Source organism: Eleutherodactylus coqui, chromosome 10 (assembly GCF_035609145.1).
Source record: "Eleutherodactylus coqui strain aEleCoq1 chromosome 10, aEleCoq1.hap1, whole genome shotgun sequence".
Classification (NCBI taxonomy): Eukaryota; Metazoa; Chordata; class Amphibia; order Anura; family Eleutherodactylidae; genus Eleutherodactylus; species Eleutherodactylus coqui.
In genome coordinates this window covers 65,692,910-65,706,681 of record NC_089846.1, presented here as the reverse complement: position 1 = coordinate 65,706,681, position 13,772 = coordinate 65,692,910, and the positions used below count along the sequence as shown (strand labels likewise).

Here is a 13,772-nt window from a genome sequence, read left to right as displayed (position 1 = left end):
ACGGAGTGATGAATCATGCTACTCCATCTTTAAATCAGATGGATGTACCTGGGGAACACCTTTTGCCTGAGTGTGATGTGCCACCAGTTATGTACACCGGAGGTTCTGTTATAGAGATGTTTTACATGGCATGCTCTCAGTCTGTTAGTTGTAGTGGCAAGAACTATCAACATGGAGTTGGACCTTGAGAATCTAGACAATAATGTGCTACTGACAATGTGGCAATACTCTGGAAACAGTCAGCAATACTTCTAACAAAACAATGCACGTTGTCACAAGTTCAATGCTGTCTTAGGTTGGTTTAAGGATATGGATGTTCCATGATTGGACCGGTTGCACAGAGTCCCGACCTGAACCTACTGAACATCTTTGGGATGAACTGGAATGTCGGGTCAGAAAATATAAACAGCATCCATCTTCTTTGAGAGAACTTGCCGGATGTTTGAAGAATGAATGGAGGGAAATACCAGCTGAAGTGTTTCAGACGTTAGTAGAACGTATGCCACAGAGAGCATCTTATCTCATTATGACCAAAGAAAGCCCACGAAGTATTAACATATGGACATAAATGCTACTTTTGATACTTGCTTAGGTGTCCAATTACTTTTGGTAGGATAGTGTAAGTCCAATCTTATAGAACTTCTCAAATAGACTCCTGCAGTATATGATGGTAGCCAATTGACCATTTGAGTATTGGGGCCCTGTCCCACAGCCACTGGACAGTTATAACATTGAGTGATAAATACAATTTATTAACCCAAGCCAAGTGTTTAATGGCTATAGAGGTTGCTTAGATGTCATGAGCTTTAATGCTTGGCGATCCAGATCACTCTTATTCCACGCCAGTTTGCAGCTATCATTGTATCCTGCAAAACTCTTGCAAGTTTTGTCAGCTTTTGGTGAGCCAGAACTGTATTTGATCATATGCGAATTATATGGATGCTAATGTTCCCCCTGCAGTGTCTTTCATACAGTATTTCTTTTCACATATGTTTTCAGCAGATTCCAACATCCCATCAACAAATCATACTGGCTGACGTCTTACAACCATAAACAGTGATATCACGATGACCCTTTCGCTGGGTTTTCATAATCCCTACATTTAACGTAACAGCATATAAATTGCTTTGTGGATGTTTGCAGCAATCTGTTATTTAAGTTACTCTGAGGCCAAGAGTTAGCGGAGGTACAGAAGTGTTCTTAGTTTGGAAGACAACCAAATGGGCATCTGTTTACAGTTAAAGTGCATCTCTGACAATGTGAAATATAGGTCGATATGCTATCTACTTCAATGTTCCTCTGTTCCGAATGAGTCTTATAGAAATGTTGTATTGTTGAGTACCATAAGAGTTAATCAGGCGTCCTTCCTCTCTGGATACGTACCCAGTCCCAATTATACCTCACAATGCTGTTTCTGTGAGTGTCTGCTTTACATCAGACGTTGCAGCACGGTGCAGGGGGTGTTTGGATTAAAATCTAGCGGACCAGGAATGTCCTGGACCTACCCTAGTTCTGTCTGCTTCTGCTCACTGTCACAGAAACGCTCAAGAACCTGCGTCTTTGTGATGACCATGTAGACATTGGGTCGAGGCCGATTAACAAAGTGGCTTACAGTGTGCTGTGTCGTAGCCATCGAGACGATCATTGCTGCATATGGTACGTAGGTGGGCTGTCGTGACCGTGCATAAAGACATTCAAGGCTTTCCAACATTTCTGTCCCAAAGGTTGCAATGAAATGACAAATGTAAAACAACTTTCCCCACCCATTTCAAAGCTTGGATTCATTGACCTCCAGTTAGACCATCTGATATGACATTATACTGTGGCAGACGAGTAAGTTAAGCTACTCATTATAGATGGCTGCAAAGGCTGATTTCAACCATTTTCTTATGTCTGCTGGTATAAAAGGCGTAACTAATGGGAACAAAGGCAGATATGTATGGAAAAATCAATCTGCCATGTTGGATGTTCTCGGCCATTGTCAGGTGCAGTAGCCAACACACTTGGGCAATTGTTCACGACAAATGACAAAACAGAGCATGCTGAAATGCAGGTGTGATGGATCTCAAAAACGCTTCCTCACTTAATAAAGGTGGCCGTACACCTTAGATAGTTGTCCGACAGCTATTCCTTCTGATCTCCTCCCATACACATGCATGCTCATATTGGCATATGATATCAATAGACAGAGGGGAATAAGCCTCCACCAGACTCTTCTTCATCCAACATGCCAAAACCTCTTTTGAAGAATATCTTCTATTGGGATCCACCCATAATACCTATATTTCAAATGCAGGAGTCCGGCTATTGTGAAGAACCTTGCTTTTATTTCAATAACTTCGTGCTCATACAGACAAACAGAGTACGCGTTTCGGTTCGCAGAACCTTGCTCACCTCTAACTGAAAGACATTGCATGGACTTTTAAAAGGCTTAACATATAATTAGTGAATTAAAAACACATGTAGTTAACCCCTGCATTGATTATCTCAACCTTGTTGTCATGACAACAAGGTTGAGATAATCAATGCAGGGGTTAACTACATGTGTTTTTAATTCACTAATTATATGTTAAGCCTTTTAAAAGTCCATGCAATGTCTGTCAGTTAGAGGTGAGCAAGGTTCTGCGAACCGAAACGCGTACTCTGTTTGTCTGTATGAGCACGAAGTTATTGAAATAAAAGCAAGGTTCTTCACAATAGCCGGACTCCTGCATTTGAAATATATGTGTCTAACTAAAGCCAAAGTAGCCGGATGGCAATGTGAAGGCTTGTGAGTATACCTGCTTATGGGACCAAGACTGCAGCGCAAGAAAGCAAGGTGGGACAGTTTATTTTTTGTTTCATATATCATAATACCTATACCCCATGCACATTAGATGACTGGTCCTGTCAAAATCAAGGGGTTCAATATATATTTGTCTGTGTACGGCCACCTTGGAAAGGACCTGACGTGTCCTCGAGTTAGCGGGGCTGCATAGCTTAGCAGCTGTGAACCTGCTAACTCTACACTGAACAATCATTGCATTACGAACAGCAGACACATTGCATCTTGTGATCAGTAACATGGTACCACGTTCAAGATAATGTGCTGACTAGAGATGAGCGAGCGTACTCGGAAAAGCACTACTCGCTCGAGTAATTTGCTTTATCCGAGTATCGCTGTGCTCGTCCCTGAAGAATCGGGTGCCAGCACGGAGCGGGGAGCTGCAGGGGAGAGCGGGGAGGAACGGAGAGGAGATCTTTCTCTCCCTCTCTCCCGCCCGCTCTCCTCTGCTCCCCGCTGCGACTCACCTGTCAGCCGCAGCGGCACCCGAATCTTCAGGGACGAGCACAGCGATACTCGGATAAAGCAAATTACTCGAGCGAGTAGTGCTTTTCCGAGTACGCTCGCTCATCTCTAGTGCTGACCTATCCTCTGTAGAGTAGAAGGCAGCATTTGGCAGTGATGGCAAAGCATGGTGACTTGAGTGACTTTGACCGTGGACAGATTGTTGGTGGCAGGAGGTGTGGTGCCTGTATTTCTGAAACAATCATACTCGTTGACTGTTCCTGAATCACAGTATCAAGAGTGCACCAAGACTGGTTGAACCATGGACAGACATTCGACAGAAGATTACAATAATGTCAGGTCGCGTGTGGTTGATCCTAGAGGCAAGCATTGGATGGTGCGTATGGTATCTCATCAACAATGTGTCACAGTGGGTCAGTTAACCCAGCAATACAACAGCGAGGAAGTTAGACATATTTCCACAATGACCATGCGGTGTACCTTGTGTCGACTGGGGTTTAATAGCCGAAGACCAACATGCGTGCCCCTGATGACCCTGTGTCATCACCAACAACGCTTCATATGGACTCAAGAAAGATGCAAGTGGACCTTGGACAGATGGCAGAAGGTTGTCTCAAGTGATGAGACCCATTTGTTGCTGAACCACATGGATGGCTGGGTTCACATCTGGTGTAAACAACATGAAGCCATATCTCATGGGTGTACTGCTGGGGTTCAACAAGCTCATGGTGGCTGTGTCGTGGTCTTGGGAGTGTTTTCCTTGCATGGCCTAGGACCATTGGTCATCATACCGCAATCCTTGAACAGTGAACACCACAGAGACCATCTGCACCCATATCTTCAGCAAGTCTTCCATGACCACAGTACCATCTTTTAACACTAGGGAGTGGTTGGAGGAACACGACAATTATTTCTCCACACTGACTTGGCCCTCAAACTCACCAGACTATAATCCCATTGAACATGTTTGTGCTGCAAAGACCTGTGAGATCTGCTCCACTTATGCAAAAAATATGCACCAATGGATGGAGCTGCTGCAACGGGAATGGATCAAGTTGAGAATGAAGGGTGTTCATCAACACCTGAAAGCTGCAATTGCCTAAAAAGTTGGACCAACAACCAACCCGTTATTGAGTAGATGTTCTTAATGCAATGATCATTCAGTGTTTATATTACATTGATGTGGTTAGAAGCCAGAAAGTGGAGGATATAGAATTTCACTATTTCTATCACTAGTCACGGATGTTTTTGTGAAATCCTAAACGTTCAGATGCCTTTAGATTTACCATGTAATCTGTGTGGATAAAGCAAATATATTCTTACATCATAACTATTACACCATGCCAGCAAATGAACTATACAAGCAGTGGTATCAATTAAAAGGCATATTTTGTAGGTTTAGTTTTTTTGCATGTGTTTTAAATTAATTGTTATACAATGTAACCATGGGTCCGTGTTAAAAACGTCAATGTGTATAGCCTCATAGGCTATAATGGGGCCATGTGCTGTCTATGGATAAACACAGACACTGCATGGTCCAAAATACGCTAGTGTGCCGGAGGGCTAAGTGTTAATGGACAAATCGTCAAAGGGTCCATATGTACTTTACAAATTAGGGATGGTCTATATTGTAGTGTGTATGCCTAGTATTATCTAGTATTATTATTCTTCATGTCCTAACAGTCCTAACACAAGCTATGCAGTATATTAACCTGTATTTTCTCTTTTCACAGTTCTTTGCCCACTGCTCTGTCAAAATGGAGGTATATGCATTAAAAAGGACAAGTGCCTCTGCCCGCCAAACTTTACGGGGAAGTTCTGCCAGATTCCTTTACCCAACAGTGAAGGGGTTGCTGCGTTCACAATCAGGAACAGTAGTGTGGAAGACAATCTGAAGATGAAATCTGTCTACACATTACCTCTATCCAACCATAAGCCAGAGAAAGACGGTACGGTGAATGACTGGCACTGATCTCTTTACGTGCACATGTATATGTGCAATAAGATTTTTAAAGTGATATTTATAGGGGAATTTTCATTATACACTTATTGTCAAAGAAAATCGCACCCCTAGAAGGAGTTGTCATTTGCTCCAAAACTCAGCATGCAGTTACATCTCAGGCAGATATACAAAGGATTAGAGTTGTGGTGATTAGATGAACGGTCTTGCCACCTAAAGCCCTAAAAGTGGTTCACTCTTGGCCTATAAAAGTCTCTCAGAGGCTTCTTGTGTGTAGTGACTTCTTCTTCCACTTGTGTAGAGCTTTTTGACCACTAGACGCCTCTGACGCAATCAAAGAAATTTGGCCACTAAACAGAGTTTAAAACGTGGAGCGTTACCGGAATACGAGAAGCTGGGTGGTCATATCGACTGTTCTGACCAGACTATTAGGAGGTGTTGGGACCAGTGGATGCGTGAGGGCACTCAAGGCGACCAGCCTCAGGACAACCTCGACAGACCACCAGTAGAGGTGATCGTCTGATCATCCAACAAGCACGAGCAGCTCCAACTGTTTACTTGTCTGCTATCCAGAGATAGCTGGCACCATCATTACAGGCCCCCGTGTCTGTTGGAGCCATTTCCAGGAGCTTAGATGAAGGACATTTGGTCTCACGGTGCCCATTACGTGTCCTGCCTTTAACACCCACCCACAGTCGCCTTCATTTGTAGTGGTGTCATGAACAACAAAACTGGACTGCTAGGGAGTGGCATCGGGTTGTCTTCACTGACGAATCCAGGTTTCATTTGGGCGCTCATGACGACCTTGCTGTGTAGCGGCACACTAGCCCCACTGCTGGAGTGATGGTCTGGGGGCCATCGCATATGACAATCATCCACCCCTAGTAATGATATTAGGAAAAATGACAGCTCAGCAATGTGTTCCGGTATTATGGAGATGTATTGTTGTATGTTAACCTATGTATGACTACATAGATTGCTATATGGATACCATGCATGCATACACTGACTGGCCATTTTATTAGAGATCCCTTTCATGATTGGAGCGTCCCCATATAGACGTTAGACCCATGACCTCAAAGTGCAGCATAAAAATCTATGCATCAGTTTCAATGTGAATCCACATTAGATGGGGAAAATCCAGCAATCCAGGCAACATCCAACTAGGCCTGGTTATTGGTGCTAGACTCGCCGAGGCCAGGATTTCTTACACTGCCGAAATTGTGGGGTTTTCTTGTGTAACGGTGTGGAGAGTATGCTGAGAATGGTGTGAAGCAAAATGGGACCGAAACAACTCATCAACAAATGGGGTCAGAGGCGGATGCCAGGAATCATTCTGACAAACAGGTGGTACACAGTCAATGCAAATTACAGCCAGATACAACGCTGGTGCTCTAGCTAACATTTCGAAGATATAACATATAACTAATTTCTTAGCACAGAGGAGCTATAACAGCAGACGACCACTTCCAGTGCCATTGCTGAAACAAATGAGACTCCAGTGGGCAAGAGAGCGGAAAAATGGATTCACTGAGTAGTGGTAAAACATCACCTGGTCAGGTGAATTCCTGTTGCACCGTGCTGATGGGAGGTCAGAATTTGGTGCAAGTAGCATGAATTGATGACCTTAATCTGTCACCTGATCAGAACATGTCAGGACCTACATCTGATTTGCGGCATCTACAAGAAGCTTCCTGTCCTCATGGGTCAATATCCCTACAAAACAATCATAACAATTGGAATCTATGCCACGATCAATTGCAGCAGTTCTGAAAGGAGATCCAACACACTACTATAAAGTGGCCATTTAGTGTAGATCTCTGGGTACACATACAACCTATTGTAAATAAATGGGACCTGGTCAACCGTTTAATTTTGCTTATCTTCAAACAGGTGGAGCATCCATCGTTAAAGTCCACGTAGAACACCCTCCAGAGGCCTCTGTCAACATTCATCAGGTGGAACGCGTGGACGGTAGTCATGGTCTCACTAATACTGACCATAGGGGTTTCTCCCACCGCCAGGAGAACAGGGTGCCTATGTATAGAATACAGGCTCAAAGCAGCCCCAGAATTAATGGCTACACTGAAAACTCCGGCTATGGGTACTGCTTCAGACAACTTCAAAATGGGCAGGTATGTGAAGTGTCTGGCCTAGGATACCAAATGAAACTGTGAAGTATTGGTCCAATAGTATTGCTTTGTATGGATAACAGAGACCCCTTCCTTTTTTGATTTTTGTAAAGTGATTGTCCCACTTCCTAGATTGATCAGGATAGGTCATTAATAGTTGATCAGGGGAGTCCACTACTCAGGACTCCTGTTGATCAACTGATTGCTGGGGCCAGTAATGTATGATGCTGGAAGCAGACCGCTCCATACATTGTGCAGTGGCCTGGGCCACTACACAATATATGGAGCTGTCTGTTTCTGGCAACAAAGCAGCTCCATACATTAGAACACCAGTCCTGGGCAGCGAACCTCTCCGATCAACTATTTATGACCTATCCTGACAGCATGTCATCAATCTTGAAGGTGGGACAGCCTCTTTAATGAAAATAACTGTAAGAGTCATGATTAACAAGAAGGACTGTATGAGTTGCCTCAATTATGATTTTCACATTATCCGCTCGGTTGGAGCATGTAGTTTAAAACATTACGCAACCTTCCACTGTCAGACAGTCCACTGACGTGGGCATCGGAGTGTGATAATGAGTTTGGAAGTGATCTACTTGTTTAGGTAGAGAAATGGGTAGTCAGGTCTCATGTGATGTAGTTGCCTGTTACCTGCAACTGATCCCATTCAACAGAGGACAAAAAGTTACATTTGGGCTGGATTCACACAGGGCGGATTTGCCGCTGAATTTCGGTGCGGTAAATCCGCCTGTGGCTGCTAATCACAGGATTAGCCAGACAGGTGGACAAGATTTGTCAAAAATCTCGTCCACACAGGGCAGACAATCCGTCGCAGCAAATCCAGCCTTAGCCGGCGCTACGGCGTGAATTCCTGGGACGCAGCATGTCCATTCTTTTTTTTTCCCGTTGTGGCCTCGCTCCTCTCTATGGAGGAGCCGGGCGCCAGGAAAAAGCATGTGGTGAAGCCGCTCTAAAACCCGCGGCTAAGTGCCACGGGTTTTGAAGCTGCGCTCATCCTGTGTAAATCTCGAATTTTTCCGCTGCGGCAAAACCATGACATTTCGGCTGGGAATACGTGCAGTGTGACCTCAGCCTTAAACACTTCTCTGGAGAACCAACAAGAAGTAAAAACAAAGAAAAATAAACACACACAGAATCCGCAGCATTCGGCAAAACAGAATTGAAGAAAATTAAGAAGAAAATACTGAAGAAAATGTATAAAATTAACTTTAAAATCCAGTCAAATTGAGTTAAGTGGAAAATGAAGCGTCTCTTACACAAGCATGTAAAAACAGTCACCATGTGAAGATTTTCCTTATCAGTTTCGACACCAAATATAGGCAATAGAGTGCTGCTAGCACATGGCTTCAATCAGACCCCTGCAGGTGCAATTACTTTGGCTTTTTGCCCAAAATCTCATCTGGATCCACTCTTCATTAAACTTATATCTGGAACATAATACAAGATGCAATCTAAAAAAACACTGAAGACTTGAACTGGCCGTAGACATTAGGGGAAAGACTGTAAGATTCCCACAACATAAGACTATAAGGATAATTCTTTGAAGCTGGACTTTGTTGAGCATCATAAGAAAAAATTAACCTACGGAAAACTCCCTTTAAAAGATGGCCATGTGTCCCCATCAACGAATGTGCCACACACTGGCTTGATTTTGGGCCAAATCCAGAGAAGACACTTGAGATACTCTGGTCTTCACCCTTCTACCCCACTAGTCGGAATCTGGGCTTCATTGTGGGTTCCCTACGCCTTTACACTGGAAGTGATCCCCTGAGGGTGTGAACAGAAGCGCAGTTAGAGAAATCTTGGTCAAGTCAGGCAGCATAGCTTCAGAACGAGGCACAATCCAGGGATCAGGGTACATGGAGCAGGTGCAGTGTAGTACAAACAGCACAGTAGTCTGGGTAAGCGGCAGACAGGGGAATGGTCAATACAACAAGCCAGGGCAGGAGTGGAGAATGCAGAGAAGTCAGGAATAGCCAGGGTAAGAAACAAGAAAGTCAGAACAAATGAATAGCACCTTCATCTGGACCAAAATAACCAAAAGCTTAGGCACCTTCCTTAAGGGGAAGGTGCCTGACATAAGCAGATGTGCTCCATGATTACCAGGGGATAAATTAGGAAGGTGTATGATGGTGCTTTGAGAGCACACGTGTGGGCGCAGACACATGCCCTACGGGTAGCAGAGAAGGAGAAGATGCCTGAACTGTATGCCTCCTTTGAAGAGTATGTACACCATGGCCACCAGAGGAGGAAGGTGGGATAGGATAATGGTGGTGGTGGATCATAAAACCATCCTCTCTATTATGATTGTCGATTAACATTTGTTATGGCCAATCAAAAGCCGACAACCACAGATGAAAGGCTGGAAAAAGTTTCATCTTGGCCGAGCAGACAATTATATAATATCTATGGCCTTTCTTCAAGACTCTGCCTCAAGACAATTCATACATAAGTGGTTGGCTCTTGGCCGATTTGCTGGCTTCATCCTCGTCAAGGCTGATTGACTACATCTTAGCCTAACGAATGAGGGGAAAAAAACGTGTTTTCCAAAAGATGACTGCACTATCTCCTGGGGTCTTATCAAGAAGCCTTTTCTTCAGTCATAATATACTAATGTTCTATGTGACAAAACATTGCAGTCCCAGAAAAGCACATAAAGAACAATCCTACTGTTATACCATTGGGAGGAACATGGGACTAGTGAACACTGGGCTCAGTTTATGTCATTTCTTAACCCTGATGTCAGAACATCTGTTTTTTTCCTTCATCTTAATTCAGATATATTCTTTCATTTAAGTGTGGTTCACCTTTCCCCGGCCTAAGGACTCAGGACATCTGCTGCCGGGGGTCTGGAGTGGCCTGGGGGGTCCATGACTGCACACCCTGCCCTGGGCCTAATGGTAAGTTTTTATTCTTCTCAAACTATAACTTATAATGGGGTTTGGTAAGAATAGTAATCTATTAACAATTTCAATATGGTATTTGTGCTGCGGCTATATAATCTTAAAGATGCCCAAACACTTTAGACAGCTGTCTCCAGAATGGCCAACGCTGTATATTCAATAGGATGAAATGGGAATAAGCTGCGGCCAGGTTGCTTTATTAGGGGCTTATCTCCTGTTGGAACAAAGGATTAGGTATGTTCAATGCAGATCTTGGCAGAGAGTGGAGATACCCCCATACAAATTAGATAGTTAGCTGGTCAACCAAAATTGCTGTTTTTGGCTAATTTTCATCTAGGACTCTGTTCACATCTACACAGCAGACTCCATTTGGATTCCCTGGTGCAGATCCAGTATAATGTACTGGACAAAAGAGTGCAGCGTTAGTTTATACAGTAAAATGCCAGAGGACATCATGGAAACTCAATGGATCCCATTATAGGTAATGAAGTCTGTCAGATACTGTTAGTGCTCATCATGTGCCAGATCCAGAACTTCCATTTTTTTGTTGTACATCTCCTATAATAGAGCCAAACAGTGGATATGAAAAGCGCAGGTGTAAACCCAACTTTATGTGTATGGGCACTGTAAATGTATTGCTTGGTGGACCTGTTTGTGGTGTATTGTAGCAAGAAGGTTACACTAGAGACGTTCAGCTGAAGAACTTCTAGGTTGAGGTGACATCCAAGTTAGCACCCAGGACTTTTTAGATCACTGCACAGTTTACTTCTGGTCTGCACTTTCCCCTTAGTGGTGCTCTGCCCAGCTTTCCCTGCTATATTCACGTTAGGCCTATATAAGACTTAGCTACATGTCAGGGACTACTTTAGCTATTCCCAGTCTCTTCAGCTGTTAAGTTAGGGAGAGTTTCAATTAAACCTGGTGTGATGAATTGATGCGATCCAACTTCCTTCCTGTGTACTACATGTTCCTGACTGTGATATATTTGCTGAATCTCAGAGAACATCATACATGCGTTTCTTTTCATTATTAAGTACTTTTTATTAATGAAACAAAAGACATTAGCAAAATAACATGTATCATAGAATGCATACAGTTTGTAGACAAGAAAAGATCCCTACCCTCCAACCCATAACCCTCCCTGTGCAAGAGAAGTGCAAAACGTTTAGAACAGGCTAGTTCTCCACAACAAATATTTTTTTATTTTGTTACACAAAACCCCAGATTCATTACAAATGTCCAACTGATCGGTAGACATATAGTATGTGCTTTCACGAATTACAATGTTATTGAGACGAGAAGTCCAGTTATCAATTGAAGCTATATTTTTAGTGATTTTTAGTGATCCAAAAATATAAGATCACCTTACGAGTACTTTATAAATACTTCAGAATACCCACATTGTTTTGGTAGTTGTATCCAGGAGGATAAATTATTTCCAACACACATGCCACCAGGTCCGGAGTATTGCTATGTAACTGTTCTCAAAGCTGATTCATTGCAGTGGGTCCGCTGATCACATTGCTTTGCCTATCTTGCTTAGGGTTGAGTTTACAATGGTTATCTTCCCTTTAAGTGTCTTTGGCTTGTGCAGTGTGGTGAGGTTGATAGTTGTGATGATGCGTGTATTATCCAGTATCCCTTGTTCTAATTACTAGTACCTTGTTCTAGTCTTATTTATTCAGTCATAGTGTTTTATTCATTAGTTATTTCTACTCCAGTCCATGTTTCCTTGTCCATGGTTTGTTTTATTATTGCTTGTCATTTTCTGTCTTGCTTGCGTCATATTTCAGCATTGTTTGCTTAGCTTCTTGTCTGGGCCCTATTGCCCTTTTGTTCTCAGGGATAGTGTTGAATGATAGTATCATGGAAAGATTAGGTGAAGACTTAGGAAGAACTAGCTTTAGGGACAGAGTTTCTCTGGTCCTTATTTTGGTTCCATATCTTCTGCTCCAGTCTCCCCTGCCAGTTTTATCATATTTGTCCTCATCCAGTTATTATCACCCTCTGCCACTGTCATCTAATGGTGAGTCCCTCGTATAATTTGTGTTTTACTGTGTTAATACATGCTTCCTATCTATATTTCTTGTAATGTCCAGTTGTTACAATATTTGGCTCTACTGTAAGTCCTAGGTGTATCTGAGTAGTGGAAGACATGGGTAGTAGTACTCAGTAAAGACAACTGCTAAAGATAAAGTCGGGTTCAGCAGTTTATAGTTCAGCCAATGTAAGTAAAAGATCACACTCAAATAAGTCATTGATTTTATCAATTACACCACCTAAGCAGAAAATGTTCATTTTAGGGCAATTCCACAACATATGAATCAAAGAACCCAGGGCGTAGCTATAAGGGGTGCAGAGGTAGCAGTCACTACCAGACCCTGCAGCCTTAGGGGGCCCAAAGGTCCCTCTATCATATAAGAAGATGCCAGTATTATATATGGCACTTGGAAGATAGGGGGCCCTATTACAGATTTTGCATTGGGGCCCAAGAGCTTGTAGTTACACCTTTGATAGAACCCATATTGTAAAGACACTTAGGACATTTTGAAACCTCCCTAGCCCTAAATCTATAACAACAGTATTAAAGGTCCTGTGTACTAAAAACGTATTGAGAAATTGTTTATGGAGTAGAGGAGGACAAAGACAGCACTGATTTAAGAATCTTTGTCTGAACAATGTCCGGGAGGGGACAACAATCTTGTTGCCAAAGTCCACGCATAGATGCATGATACAGGACGTGGTTGTTGATATCAACACGTTTATTTTCACTACTGCAGTGTGAGCATTTTTAAGGATTAACTGGAACAACACAAAATGTGCTCAACCGATAAGTGATGGGGACATGTAGAACTGGCGCGGAGTAAGAGATAACACTGGAGCGCCATCACTCATTACCTCAGGCGAGATGTGGCTGGGCTGGGAAAAAGAAACATGCAATCAATCCTTCGAGGGGGAGCTAATGTCTTCCAAAAACCACCCACATCATTATACTGAGAGAGTCATGCCAAGCACACATCTGTCCCATCTGTCCTTACCCAGAAAGCCGAGATCTTGTCCATCTGTGATAGATAAATGTGATTACAAAACAAGGGAGAAACTTTATTGGGTTCACAGGAGTTCTTCCCACTCATAAGTCATCACCACGGAGGACAATGTTCCAATAACTCACAAAAGACCCTGGTGTTATGCTGCAGTTTGGCAAATCAACAGACTAATATCTATCATCTCAGTCACAAATTATGTTGCTAATGCATTGTTGTTAGTAAACTTTGGCAGGAGGGAAGGTCTACTGTTTATAAGAATGGGAGCGTTTTTTTAGGAATTCATTTTTATTGGTGCAGTTATACTGTAAATAAAGTAATTTTACATCTCCAAACATGGCGCTGCATCACCACGTCAGCAACTACATACCGATCTGCAGAAAATGGTCTCAATTAGTAGATTAAAATAATGCTGTATAG

At 42.9% G+C, this 13,772-nt stretch overlaps 1 protein-coding gene across 2 annotated transcripts in view; it reads left to right on the top strand.

Moving 5' to 3' along the window:
• LTBP4 (latent transforming growth factor beta binding protein 4) overlaps positions 1 to 13,772 on the top strand; it is a 103,895-nt gene that overhangs the window by 40,098 nt on the left and 50,025 nt on the right. For both annotated transcript variants that reach the window (XM_066581192.1, XM_066581193.1), the window contains exons 2-4: positions 5,023 to 5,238; positions 7,143 to 7,384; positions 10,203 to 10,305. In XM_066581192.1, the coding sequence (XP_066437289.1) occupies positions 5,023 to 5,238; positions 7,143 to 7,384; positions 10,203 to 10,305 (561 nt within the window). The remainder of the gene's footprint in view (positions 1 to 5,022; positions 5,239 to 7,142; positions 7,385 to 10,202; positions 10,306 to 13,772) is intronic.